This window comes from Pseudophryne corroboree, chromosome 3, assembly GCF_028390025.1.
Source record: "Pseudophryne corroboree isolate aPseCor3 chromosome 3, aPseCor3.hap2, whole genome shotgun sequence".
In the NCBI taxonomy this organism is placed as follows: Eukaryota; Metazoa; Chordata; class Amphibia; order Anura; family Myobatrachidae; genus Pseudophryne; species Pseudophryne corroboree.
Genome location: NC_086446.1, coordinates 101128252 through 101143353, shown reverse-complemented (window position 1 = coordinate 101143353; position 15102 = coordinate 101128252). Strand labels below are relative to the sequence as shown.

At 46.0% G+C, this 15102-nt stretch overlaps 1 protein-coding gene across 4 annotated transcripts in view; it reads left to right on the top strand.

The window, feature by feature from the left end:
- LOC135054887 (zinc finger protein 12-like) overlaps positions 1-15102 on the top strand; it is a 108453-nt gene that overhangs the window by 74005 nt on the left and 19346 nt on the right. For all 4 annotated transcript variants that reach the window (XM_063958339.1, XM_063958336.1, XM_063958338.1 and 1 more), the window contains 2 exons: positions 5217-5311; positions 11967-12072. In XM_063958339.1, the coding sequence (XP_063814409.1) occupies positions 5217-5311; positions 11967-12072 (201 nt within the window). The remainder of the gene's footprint in view (positions 1-5216; positions 5312-11966; positions 12073-15102) is intronic.

Sequence of the window (15102 nt, the reverse complement as noted above, 5' to 3'; positions counted from 1 at the left end):
AGCAGGTGAAATCAAGGTACCCCTCCTTCAACAAGGCCGGGGTTACTATTCCAAAATGTTGTGGTACCGAAACCAGACGGTTCGGTGAGACCCATTCTAAAATTGAAAACCTTGAACACTTATATACGAAGGTTCAAGTTCAAAATGGAATCGCTCAGGGCGATTATTGCAAGCCTGGAGAATTTCATGGTATCACTGGACATCAAGGATGCTTACCTGCATGTCCCTATTTACCCTCTTCACCAGGAGTACCTCAAAATTGTGGTACAGGATTGTCATTACCAATTCCAGACGTTGCCGTTGGTCTGTCCCCAGCACCGAGGGTATTTACCAAGGTAATGGCCGAAATAATTATCCCGTACTTGGACGATCTCCTTATAAAGGCGAGGTCCAGGGAGCAGTTGTTCGTCGGAGTAGCACTATCTCGGGAAGTGCTACAACAGCACGGCTGGATTCTGAATATTCCAAAGTCGCAGCTGGTTCCTACGATGCGTCTACTGTTCCTGGGTATGATTCTGGACACAGAACAGGATAAAAAGGGTTTCTCCCGGAGGAGAAGTCCAAGGAGTTGTCGTCTCTAGACAGAGACCTCCTAATACAAATACAGGTGTCGGTGCATCAATGCACGCGAGCCCTGGGAAAGATGGTAGCTTCTTACGAAGAAATTCCATTCTCCAGGTCCCATGCAAGGATCTTCCAGTGGGATCTGTTGGACAAGTGGTCCGGGTCGCATCTTCAGATGCATCGGCGGATAACCCTGTCTCCAAGGGCCAGGGTGTCGCTGTTGTGGTGGCTGCAGAGTGCTCATCTTCTAGGGGGCCGCAGATTCGGCATACAGGACTGGGTCCTGGTGACCACGAATGCCAGCCTTCGAGGCTGGGGGGCAGTCACACAGGGAAGAAACTTCCAAGGCCTATGGAAAAGTCAGGAGACTTCCCTACACATTAATATTCTGGAACTAAGGGCCATTTACAATGCCCTAAGTCAGGCTAGACCCCTGCTTCAACACCGGCCGGTGCTGATCCAGTCAGACAACATCACGGCGGTCGCTCATGTAAACCGACAGGGCGGCACAAGAAGCAGGATGGCAATGGCAGAAGCCACAAGGATTCTCCGATGGGCGGAAAATCATGTGTTAGCACTGTCAGCAGTGTTCATTCCCGGAGTGGACAACTGAGAAGCAGACTTTCTCAGCAGACACGACCTCCACCCGGGAGAGTGGGGACTTCATCCAGAAGTCTTCCAAATGATTGTACACCGTTGGGAAAGGCCACAGGTGGACATGATGGCGTCCCGCCTCAACAAAAAGCTACAAAGATATTGCGCCAGGTCAAGGGACCCTCCGGCGATAGCTGTGGATGCTCTGGTAACACCGTGGGTGTACCAGTCGGTGTATGTGTTCCCTTCTCTGCCTCTCTTACCCAGGGTAATGAGAATGATAAGAAGGAGAGGAGTAAGAACTATACTCATTGTTCCGGATTGGCCAAGAAGAGCTTGGTACCCAGAACTCCAAGAAATGATCTCGGAGGACCCATGGCCTCTGCCGCTCAGACAGGACCTGCTGCAGCAGGGGTCCTGTCTGTTCCAAGACGTACCGCGGCTGCGTTTGACGGCATGGCGGTTGAACGCCGGATCCTGAAGGAAAAGGGCATTCCGGAGGAAGTTATCCCTACGCTAATTAAAGCTAGGAAAGAAGTGAACGCAAACCATTATCACCGCATATGGCGGAAATATGTTGCGTGCTGTTAGGCCAGGAAGGCCCCAAAGGAGGAATTTCAGCTAGGTCGATTTCTGCACTTCCTACAGTCAGAGGTGACTACGGGCCTAAAATTGGGTTCCATTAAGGTCCAGATTTCGGCTCTATCGATTTTCTTCCAAAAATAGAACTGGCTTCACTGCCTGAAGTTCAGACTTTTGTTAACGGAGTGCTGCATAGTCAGCCCCCGTTTGTGCCTCCAGTGGCACCGTGGGATCTCAACGTGGTGTTGGATTTCCTGAAGTCGCATTGGGTTGAGCCACTTAAATCCGTGGAGCTACAATACCTCACGTGGAAAGTGGTCATGTATTTTATATGGATAAGGCGGAATTGAGGACTCGTTCCCAATTCCTTCCTAAGGTGGTATCAGTTTTTCATGTGAACCAACCTATTGTGGTGCCTGCGGCTACTTGGGACTTGGAGGATTCCAAGTTACTGGACGTAGTCAGGGCCCTGAAAAGTATATGTTTCCAGGACGGCTGGAGTCAGGAAAACTGACTCGCTATTTATCCTGTATGCACCCAACACGCTGGGTGTTCCTGCTTCTTAGCAGACTATTGCTCGCTGGATCTGTAGCACGATTCAACTTGCACATTCTGCGGCTGGACTGCCGCACCCTAAATCTGTAAAAGCCCATTCCACGAGGAAAGTGGGCTCTTCTTGGGCGGCTGCCCGAGGGGTCTCGGCTTTACAAATTTGCCGAGCTAATCAAACATTTTTGCAAGAGTCTACAAGTTTGATACCCTGGCTGAGGAGGACCTAGAGTTTGCTCATTCGGTGCTGCAGAGTCATCCGCACTCTCCCGCCCGTTTGGGAGCTTTGGTATAATCCCCATGGTCCTTACGGAGTCCCAGCATCCACTTAGGACGTCAGAGAAAATAAGATTTTACTCACCGTTAAATCTATTTCTCGTAGTCCGTAGTGGATGCTGGGCGCCCATCCCAAGTGCGGATTGTCTGCAATACTTGTTTATAGTTATTGCCTAACTAATAGGTTATTGTTGAGCCATCTGTTGAGAGGCTCAGTTATATTTCATACTGTTAACTGGGTATAGTATCACGAGTTATACGGTGTGATTGGTGTGGCTGGTATGAGTCTTACCCGGGATTCAAAATCCTTCCTTATTGTGTCAGCTCTTCCGGGCACAGTATCCTAACTGAGGTCTGGAGGAGGGTCATAGTGGGAGGAGCCAGTGCACACCAGGTAGTCCTAAAGCTTTCTTTAGTTGTGCCCAGTCTCCTGCGGAGCCGCTATTCCCCATGGTCCTTACGGAGTCCCAGCATCCACTACGGACTACGAGAAATAGATTTACCGGTGAGTAAAATCTTATTTTTTTACGATTTGTATTTATTCACGGCAGTGTTTGGCTATTGCCGGCAGTGTTTGTGAAATACAAATTTTAGTAAATTACCGAGTTCTACCAAATAACAGGCGTATTTGACCGATGGTGTATTCATTCGTAATTTTTTTCTTTGACTTCAACAAAAATACGAATGCCCTCATCACTGCCGTGATTTGAGTTTAGTAATTCCCGAGATGACACTTTGAAGAAAAAACACCATCTCGGTCAAAATCGGGAGCTTAGTAAATATACCCCCAGATCTACCTGAAAATAATAAACTCAAATAAAAACAAAGGAAACTCTCTGGAGCTCCAGAGAAATGCACGCGGCTCCTTGGGCACATTTTTCTAAACGGAGTCTGGTAGGCGGGGCATAGAGGGGAGGAGTCAGCACACACATACACAAAAGGTTTTAAAGTGCCAGGCTCCAGTGGACCCGATCTATACCCCATGGTGCTAAAGTACAGAACCCCAGTATCCACTAGGACGTAAGTGAAATTGTTTTAGCATCTATGTAAACATAACATTGTAATCTGTGATTCTGATGCACAAATCCTTTTTGGTGTTGTGGCCCTTAGAAAAGTTTTCTGTGGGTCTGGAATGTTCCCTTTTCCTGCACCCACTAAAGCCAGGTACATAATGGAGCGACTGGCAGTCGGGCCAGTTTAAGGGACGACTCCCCTTGAGCCTGATTGCCGGTACACACTGAAGAGATTTAATGAAAGACGGAATGATCGCTGTTCTGCCCTTCATTTATATAACAGGTTGCTTGCGATGAACGTCCGGTTGACCGTGTAGCTGTGCGATGTATCCGATTAACCGTTACGAAATGGCAAATCAGCCAGACATCAGTCCAGTGTATACCCGCCATTATAGAAGCCCTGCTTAAATCCTTTTCAACTATGTTTTGTTCCGTGTCAGGCTTAAAACCATTAACTATGCTAATACAGCAGATGTTTAATGCAAAGATTGGTTGGTACTTTACTCCCCCATAGACTGAACAGAAAGAGCCATTGTCAAGGGTGTGTGTATTGTATGCAACAGCTGATTGGATATAAGCCCTATCCAATAAGGTGTAGCATGCAGGACACACCTACTGAGCCAGGAGTTTGAATCTCCTGCTTAGTTGTGCTGTAAGATCTCTTATCACTATAATTTTACCTGTGACAACAGGCTAAACAGTATGAGTGGACATATACCCATATACAGTACATGCTGCCTTTTCGTGTAAATCAGCAGTTTTGAGCTAAGTGTCGGTCTATGTACTAAGCCTAGGACAGAGATAAAGGGCCTAATTCAGACCTGATCGCAAAAGCAAAATCTTTCTCTAATGGGCAAAACCATGTGCGCTGCAGGGGGGGCAGATATAACATTTGCAGAGAGAGGTAGATTTGGGTGGGTTATATTGTTTCTGTGCAGAGTAAATACTGGCTGCTTTTTTTTTACACTGCAATTTAGATTTCAATTTGAACACACCCCACCCAAATCTAACTCTCTCTGCACATGTTATATCTGCCCCACCTGCAGTGCACATGGTTTTGCCCATTAGAAAAAAATGTTGCTGCTGCGATCAGGTCTGAATTAGGCCCATAGTACCAACCAACTGATTTTTCAAACACTGGGGTATGGGGAAGAAGTAGTATGGGCACACATTATGTACGCTGATACCGCCGCTCCCCCATGTGAGATATCAGTAATTACCACTAAATGCCGGGGACGATACTTGCATCTGTCGTTATCAGCGATGTTATCTACAAGATAGCGCTGATATGCTGTGGAATGTATGAACGGTCAGTGGTACTGACCTTTCCAACGCCTGCAGCTATCAATTTTGACAGCTGCAGTTGTCGTTACCCCATCACCACAGCAGGGACAGCCACGCCGGGCTGCACATGAGATCTTGCGTTGCTCACAGGAATCACCGGAGGGGAGAGTGTTCACCCCCTCCCACTCTGGCATCCGAGATGTTCATACATCTTGTCTTTAGTGCTTTCTGCTTTGCCTTGGTAAAGAGGCAAAGCAGGAAAAGTTATAGCCCATAATATGGCAGTTAGGAGCTGATTGGCTGGTGCTTTATCAGTCTCCAAAGTTCTCAAAGTCACTGTTGTGTTTTGTGCAGATGGATCCAGAAATGAGCCAAGGAAACAGCCTAGGATTGTTTATTTAAAGGATTGCAAAATGGAAGATGTTGATGACCAAAAAGATAATGTTGTGGTAAGCTGAATGTCAGGGTTCCAGTGAAAGATTCAGTGTTTGTCATAGAAATACGTGCCAGATACTGGATTCACTGCCACGAGATGGGTCACTTGCTGCAGCCAGTCACAGTCCACTTTACAGGGGTTCTCGGACACAAGAGGGTTTGGGCACAAGCCTTGGCCAAATAATTTTGGCTCCCTTCATATCTTTGCATATGTCCGCACCCTGTGGAGCAGCCCTGGCTCATACTGCTCTCTAGTAGTTTCACATTATTTCATGTGACATCCAGCAGTGCAGTACACCACATGTGAGTGACAAGATGTTGCATATGGCTGCCTCCTCCTATTAGCAGGAGGCTGTAGACTCTCTGCTCTCTAGCCCTTCATGAATCCATAGCCATGGCAATTGGGCCCCTCTATCATGTGAGGGGTTTTATTTTACGTTAGAAATTGGAGAGATATTGGTATTGGACAGCGCATCTGTATGTTAACATGAATGTCTGTTGTGAAGTCCTAATGTATAGAAAACTACTCAGTAATTCCATAAGACATCTGTTTCCACTTTATATAGTTTGCTGTGAGAGGTATAAAAACTAGTGATGAGCGGATTCAGTTTTACTCGGTTTTACTCGGTTCTCAAAACCGAATCTTATTGACTCACTGATGTCACGTGTTTTGGATAGCCAATAAGATTCGGTTTTGAGAACCGAGTAAAACCGAGTAAAACCGAATCCGCTCATCACTAAAAAAAACACCATGGCCAGTATTTACTAAAAATCCGAGTTTGGCCGATTTGTGTTTTTTTTTCTAAGTCCCAGTCCGGGAATTCACTAAGCACCAATCTCGGCAGTGTTTGGACTATTCGTAATGGTTTGAATGACAACGTTCAGAAATACGAATGAATAGACCATCGGTCAAAATCGGCTGTTATTTCATAGAATACAGGCATTCACTATTCATTCGTATTTGGGTGTTAGTTTCTGAGTGCTCAAGTGCGGGTCTGTTTTTTTTCGATTCGTTAAAAAAAGCAGCAATAAAATAGACCTGCTTTTTCCAGTCGAGTTTGGATAACCATGCACGGATCAGTGAGATCTGTGCATGGTTATCTATGGGAAAGGGTCTATTTAGTGTAAAATCTGAATAAAAAATTGCGTGGGGTCCCCCCTCCTAAGCATAACTAGCCTCGGGCTCTTTGAGCCGGTCCTGGTTGCAAAAATATGGTGGGGAGGGAAATGACAGGGGTTCCCCCATATTTAATCAGCCAGCACCAGGCTCTGCACCTGGTCCTGGTTCCAAAAATACGGGGGGACAAAAAGCGTAGGGGTCCCCCGTATTTTTGAAACCAGCACCGGGGTCCACTAGCTGGGGAGATAATGCCACAGCCGGGGGACACTTTGATATCGGTCCCTGCGGCCGTATTATTAAAACCCCAACTAGTCACCCCTGGCCGGGGTACCCTGGAGGAGTGGGGACCCCTTCAATCAAGGGGTCCCCCCCTCCAGCCACCCAAGGGCCAGGGGTAAAGCCCGAGGCTGTCCCCCCCCATCCAAGGGCGGCGGATGGGGGGCTGATAGCCTTGTTTACAAAATGTGAATATTGTTTTTAGTAGCAGTAGTACAAGTCCCAGCAAGCCTCCCCCGCAAGCTGGTACTTGGAGAACCACAAGTACCAGCATGCGGTGGAAAACCGGGCCCGCTGGTACCTGTAGTACTACTACTAAAAAAATACCCCAATAAAAACAGGACACACACACCGTGACAGTACAACTTTATTACATACATGCACACCAACATACACACATACTTACCTATGTTCCCACGAGGCTCGGTCCTCTTCTCCATGTAGAATCCTAGGGGTACCTGTGAAAAAAATTATACTCACATAATCCAGTGTACCTTCTGTTCTTTGTATAATCCACGTACTTGGCAAAATAATAAAACGGAAACCCGACCACGCACTGAAAAGGGCCCCATGTTTACACATGGGACCCCTTTCCCCGACTGCCAGGACCCCCCCTGACTCGTGTCAAAGAGGGTCCCTTCAGCCAATCAGGGAGCGCCATGTCGTGGCACTCTCCTGATTGGCTGTGTGCTCCTGTAGTGTCTGTCAGGCAGCACACGGCACAGATACAATGTAGCGCCTATGCGCTCCATTGTAGCCAATGGTAGGAACTTTGCGGTCAGCGTTGAGGTTACTTTCGGTCAACCGCTGACCGCAAAGTTCCCCCCTGACACGAGTCAGGGGGGGTCCTGGCAGTCGGGGAAAGGGGTCCCATGTGTAAACATGGGGCCCCTTTCAGTGCGTGGTCGGGTTTCCGTTTTATTATTTTGCCAAGTACGTGTATTATACAAAGAACAGAAGGTACACTGGATTATGTGAGTATAATTTTTTTCACAGGTACCCCTAGGATTCTACATGGAGAAGAGGACCGAGCCTCGTGGGAACATAGGTAAGTATGTGTGTATGTTGGTGTGCATGTATGTAATAAAGTTGTACTGTCACGGTGTGTGTGTCCTGTTTTTATTGGGGTATTTTTTTAGTAGTAGTACTACAGGTACCAGCGGGCCCGGTTTTCCACCGCATGCTGGTACTTGTGGTTCTCCAAGTACCAGCTTGCGGGTGAGGCTTGCTGGGACTTGTAGTACTGCTACTAAAAACAATATTCACATTTTGTAAACAAGGCTATCAGCCCCCCATCCGCCGCCCTTGGATGGGGGGGACAGCCTCGGGCTTCACCCCTGGCCCTTGGGTGGCTGGAGGGGGGGGGACCCCTTGATTGAAGGGGTCCACACTCCTCCAGGGTACCCCGGCCAGGGGTGACTAGTTGGGGTTTTAATGGCACGGCCGCAGGGACCGATATCAAAGTGTCCCCCGGCTGTGGCATTATCTCCCCAGCTAGTGGAGCCCGGTGCTGGTTTCAAAAATACGGGGGACCCCTACGCTTTTTGTCCCCCGTATTTTTGGAACCAGGACCAGGCGCAGAGCCCGGTGCTGGTTGATTAAATATGGGGGAACCCCTGTCATTTTTTCCCCCATATTTTTTCAACCAGGACCGGCTCAAAGAGCCCGAGGCTGGTTATGCTTAGGAGGGGGGACCCCACGCAATTTTTTCTAACTTTTTTAAGACTTTAATGAACTCTTTAAGGTACACAATGAAGCCCTGCACGGATCTCACAGATCCGGCCGGGATTCCTTGTGTTTTGTCAGGCAGTGTTTTACTCATCACTCCCGTAAAACACTGCCTGATATTACGAATCACATCGACATCGGAAAAAACGAATGTGCAAAACTCGGCAGCTTAGTGAATGACCGTATCAGGATTAAAAAAGTTGCAGTAAAATGCACCCGATACCATTCGAGATCAAACACCCTTCAAAACAGCAAAAACACGAATATTAGTAAATAAATCCCCATGCGTTAAAACTATTGTTTTGTATATTACATTGAGGACAAAACAGTGTGTAAGATACAACTGCTCTGCTTATGATTTGTCTCTCAGTATATGACTCTAAAGGGGGGTACTCACGGGAGAGATGTGTGCTGAGCGATCTTAACACAGACCGCTCAGCACACATCTCTCACCCCGCTCAGCACAGCGCGATGTGCTGAGCGAGGGGGAAAGCCGACGGGGGGCCGCTCACTTCACACAACGGTGAAGTGAGCGACCCGCTAGATTGAGCCTGCATGCAGCTCAACCTAGCATCGGCGATAGCGATGCGCGGGGCCGCGCATCACTATCGCTGGAGGGCATACACACGCCAGATCCGTGCTTAAAATCTAAGCAATCTAGCAAGATTGCTTAGATTTTAAGCACGGATCTCTCCATGTGTACCCCCCTTTAGGAGAGTAATAGAGAGTATTATACAACCACTCTGCGGATCACATGTCTCCCAGTATATACAGTAACTCCGAGGAGAGTAATATACAACCAATCTGCGGATCAGATGTCTCGCAGTATAGAACTACGAGGAGAGGATCACATGTCTCCCAGTATATAACTCAGAGGAGAGTAATATACAACCACTCTGCGGTTCACGTGTCTCCCAGTATATAACTCCGTGGAGAGTAATATAAAACCACTCTGCATACTACATGTCTCCCAGTATATAACTCAGAGGAGAATATTATACAACCACTCTGCGGATCACATGTTTCCCAGAATATAACTCCAAAGAGTGTTATATTCAACCACTCTGCGGATCACATGTCTCCCAATATATAGCTCAGAGGAGAGTGATATACAACCACTCTGCGGATCACATGTCTCCCAATATATAACTCAGAGGAGAATATTATACAACCACTCTGCGGATCACATGTTTCCCAGAATATAACTCCGAGGAGTGTTATATACAACCACTCTGCGGATCACATGTCTCCCAATATATAGCTCAGAGGAGAGTAATATACAACCACTCTGCGGATCACGTGTCTCCCAGTATATAACTCAGAGGAGAGTAATATACAACCACTCTGCGGATCACATGTCTCCCAATATATAGCTCAGAGGAGAGTGATATACAACCACTCTGCGGATCACATGTCTCCCAATATATAGCTCAGAGGAGAGTATTATACAACCACTCTGCGGATCACATGTCTCCCAGTATATAACTCCGTGGAGAGTAATATACAACCACTCTGCGGATCACATGTCTCCCAATATATAGCTCAGAGGAGAGTATTATACAACCACTCTGCGGATCACATGTTTCCCAGTATATAACTCCGTGGAGAGTAATATACAACCACTCTGCGTACTGCATGTCTCCCAGTATATAACTCTGAGGAGAATAATATACAACCACTCTGCGGATCACATGTCTCCCAGTATATAACTCAGAGGAGAGTAATATACAACCACTCTGCGGATCACATGTCTCCCAGTATATAACTCCGTGGAGAGTAATATACAACCACTCTGCGTACTGCATGTCTCCCAGTATATAACTCTGAGGAGAATAATATACAACCACTCTGCGGATCACATGTCTCCCAGTATATAACTCAGAGGAGAGTGATATACAACCACTCTGCGGATCACATGTCTCCCAATATATAGCTCAGAGGAGAGTATTATACAACCACTCTGCGGATCACATGTCTCCCAGTATATAACTCCGTGGAGAGTAATATACAACCACTCTGCGGATCACATGTCTCCCAATATATAGCTCAGAGGAGAGTATTATACAACCACTCTGCGGATCACATGTTTCCCAGTATATAACTCCGTGGAGAGTAATATACAACCACTCTGCGTACTGCATGTCTCCCAGTATATAACTCTGAGGAGAATAATATACAACCACTCTGCGGATCACATGTCTCCCAGTATATAACTCAGAGGAGAGTAATATACAACCACTCTGCGGATCACATGTCTCCCAGTATATAACTCCGTGGAGAGTAATATACAACCACTCTGCGTACTGCATGTCTCCCAGTATATAACTCTGAGGAGAATAATATACAACCACTCTGCGGATCACATGTCTCCCAGTATATAACTCAGAGGAGAGTGATATACAACCACTCTGCGGATCACATGTCTCCCAATATATAGCTCAGAGGAGAGTATTATACAACCACTCTGCGGATCACATGTCTCCCAGTATATAACTCCGTGGAGAGTAATATACAACCACTCTGCGGATCACATGTCTCCCAATATATAGCTCAGAGGAGAGTATTATACAACCACTCTGCGGATCACATGTCTCTCAGTATATAACTCCGTGGAGAGTAATATACAACCACTCTGCGTACTGCATGTCTCCCAGTATATAACTCTGAGGAGAATAATATACAACCACTCTGCGGATCACATGTCTCCCAGTACAGGTTGAGTATCCCATATCCAAATATTCCGAAATACGGAATATTCCGAAATACAGACTATTTTGAGTGAGAGTGAGATAGTGAAACCTTTGTTTTTTGATGGCTCAATGTACACAAACTTTGTTTAATACACAGAGTTATTAAAAATATTGTATTAAATGACCTTCAGGCTGTGTGTATAAGGTGTATATGAAACATAAATGAATTGTGTGAATGTAGACACACTTTGTTTAATGCACAAAGTTATAAAAAATATTGGTTAAAATGACCTTCAGGCTGTGTGTATAAGGTGTATATGTAACATAAATGCATTCTGTGCTTAGATTTAGGTCCCATCACCATGATATTTGATTATGGTATGCAATTATTCCAAAATACGGAAAAATCCCATATCCAAAATACCTCTGGTCCCAAGCATTTTGGATAAGGGAGACTCAACCTGTATATAACTCAGAGGAGAGTAATATACAACCACTCTGCGGATCACATGTCTCCCAGTATATAATTCTGAGGAGAGTATTAAACAACCACTCTGCGTATCACATGTCTCCCAGTATATAACTCAGAGGAAAAATATACAACCCCTCTGTGTATCACACATCGCTGAGAACTATGGTATCCAAACATCATGAATATCTTCTGAGATTACATCTGGAATACTTTTAGTTTGACTGATACCATACAATATATATATACATATATATAATTTTTATTTTTTTATGATGGAACTCAACTCAGATCATCAGTAAACGGCATGTGTGCAGATATTTGTTTGTTTTTTCTTTTGGGTTCTTTAGTGGAATTTATACATCTTTGTTTTGTATGTTGTATAGGAGGTTAGCCCTGGAGGACTGAATGTTCATATTAAATCTGAAGTTGAGGAAGCAGAGATTAGTGTAAAAATGAAGGAAGAAGAAGTCCCTGTAGACATCAACCAAGGTGAGTAATACTCTACTGTGCCGAGTTACTTTTCTAATAATCCTTCATATTTCATTACATACCTTTTTATTAGGGGCCACCTCTAGTCTGCATGCATTGAAGGCACTTTCGTGCCCTCCTGAAAAGGGGTGTGACCACTCAGGGAGGGGGTGTGACCATGTAATACGCCCCCTGTTCTTCACTGTAGGGGCCTTGTTCAGCACTTAACGGAGATTCCTTCTCACTGCATGCGCATGGCATCTATTCACTGTCTGATCACTAAACAGCAACTTTTCTCACAAGCGGGACACTGGTTTGCAGGTGGGGAGGGCAGAGGGCAGACTGTTTCAGCGGGCCGCCATCGTAGGGGCAGGGCACATTTTCTCATTTTTAAATCGGGCAGGTTGTGGCACCATGCTGAAACAGCAGGTAACACTACTTTATGTTGCCTGGGATATTTCATAATGTCAGTGCTCGTGAAATGATCATTTCTCAGCCCTATACAATTGAGAAGGTCCTATGTTTTATTAACAGTTACCTATACAGGTATAGCACCAGTATATTCTGTTGCGCTTTACAATTAGGAACAAAACCGTAATAAGACAAGACTGGTAATAACATAGAAAGAGGTAAAAGTGGATGATATTGGATCCATTTATTAATTAGTATAGATATATACACATTGCATAAGACAGAGTTCGTGGACTGTTGAATTACATGCTTAAAATGTGTCTGCTACACCTGAGACATTTTGTCACAAAAGATGAATTACTGTATGAACAATTTTGCTTTAAGGACATATTCCAAATATGGTGCTACAACATTATGGGGCAGATGTATTAACCTGGAGAAGGCATAAGGAAGTGATAAACCAGTGATATGTGCAAGGTGATAAAGGCACCAGCCAATCAGCTCCAACATGTAAATTAACAGTTAGCATCTGATTGGCTGGTGCCTTTATCACCTTGCACATATCACTGGTTTATCACTTCCTTATGCCTTCTCCAGGTTAATACATATGCCCCAAAGTTTTTTATGTTTTGGAGTTTTATTTTGAAGTTTGAAAAAAGTCTGGATGGCTGACTACTTTGCAGTCTGCTAGGTAACAAATACACTATACTCAGTGGTGTGACATAAAGTATAATTGTTTTCTCTTACGTCCTAGAGGATGCTGGGGACTCCAAAAGGACCATGGGGTATAGACGGGATCCGCAGGAGACATGGGCACACCATAAGACTTTGAATGGGTGTGAACTGGCTCCTCCCTCTATGCCCCTCCTCCAGACCTCAGTTAGGTTCTGTGCCCAGAAGAGACTGGACACACACTAGGGGAGCTCTCCTGAGTTTCTCTGAAAAGACTTTATTTTCAGAGAGACCTGCTGGCTACAGGCTCCCTGCTTTGTGGGAGTGAGGGGAGAGAAGTCAGATCTACTTCTTCTGATTAAGGGCTCTGCTTCTTAGGCTACTGGACACCATTAGCTCCAGAGGGTTCGATCACTTGGTGCGCCTAGCTGCTTGTTCCCGGAGCCGCGCCGTCAACCCCCTCACAGAAGCCAGAGGAAAGAAGCCGGGTGAGTATACAGAAGACTTCAGAGACGGCAGAAGACTTCAGTAACGGAGGTACAGCGCAGCGGTCGCGCTGCGCTCCATGCTCCCACACACACACCAACGGCACTCGCAGGGTGCAGGGCGCAGGGGGGGGGCGCCTTGGGCAGCAGGTTACTGAAGTTTTTACACTGGCAAAGAGCATGTTATCAGTGCCTAGCCACTACATATAAGACCCCCGCCAGTATAATTATTTGAATTTGAGCGGGACTACAGCGCGCCGGGTGGGGGCGTGGCTTAGCCCGCACAGCTTACCAGCGCCATTTTCTCTCTTCACAGAGCATGCAGAGATGCTGGCCCGGACCTCCACTCTCCTTAGCAAGTACAGGGAGCAAAACGGGGGGGGGGGGGGGGCTACAGTCAATTGGTGATATGTATATATATATATATATATATATATATATATATATTTATTAGAGATGTGCACCGGACATTTTTCGGGTTTTGGTTTTGGATTCGGTTCCGCGGCCGTGTTTTGGATTCGGACGCGTTTTTGCAAAACTTCCCTGAAAATTTTTTGTCGGATTCGGGTGTGTTTTGGATTCGGGTGTTTTTTTATAAAAAAACCCTCAAAAACAGCTTAAATCATAGAATTTGGGGGTCATTTTGATCCCATAGTTTTATTAACCTCAATAACCATAATTTGCACTCATTTCCAGTCTATTCTGAACACCTCACACCTCACAATATTATTTTTAGTCCTAAAATTTGCACCGAGGTCGCTGTGTGACTAAGCTAAGCGACCCAAGTAGCCGACACAAACACCTGGCCCATCTAGGAGTGGCACTGCAGTGTCAGACAGGATGGAACTTCAAAAAATATTCCCCAGACAGCACATGATGCAAAGAAAAAAAGAGGTGCACCAAGGTCGCTGGATGGCTAAGCTAAGCGACCCAAGTGGCCGACACAAACACCTGGCCCATCTAGGAGTGGCACTGCAGTGTCAGACAGGATGGCACTTCAAAAAATAGTCCCCAAACAGCACATGATGCAAAGAAAAAAAGAGGTGCAATGAGGTAGCTGTGTGACTAAGCTAAGCGACCCAAGTGGACGACACAAACACCTGGCCCATCTAGGAGTGGCACTGCAGTGTCAGACAGGATGGCAGATTTAAAAAATAGTCCCCAAACAGCACATGATGCAAAGAAAAAAAGAGGTGCACCAAGGTCGCTGGATGGCTAAGCTAAGCGACCCAAGTGGCCGACACAAACACCTGGCCCATCTAGGAGTGGCACTGCAGTGTCAGACAGGATGGCAGATTTAAAAAATAGTCCCCAAACAGCACATGATGCAAAGAAAAAAAGAGGCGCACCAAGGTCGCTGGATGGCTAAGCTAAGTGACCCAAGTGGCCGACACAAACACCTGGCCCATCTAGGAGGGGCACTGCAGTGTCAGACAGGATGGCACTTCAAAAAATAGTCCCCAAACAGCACATGATGCAAAGA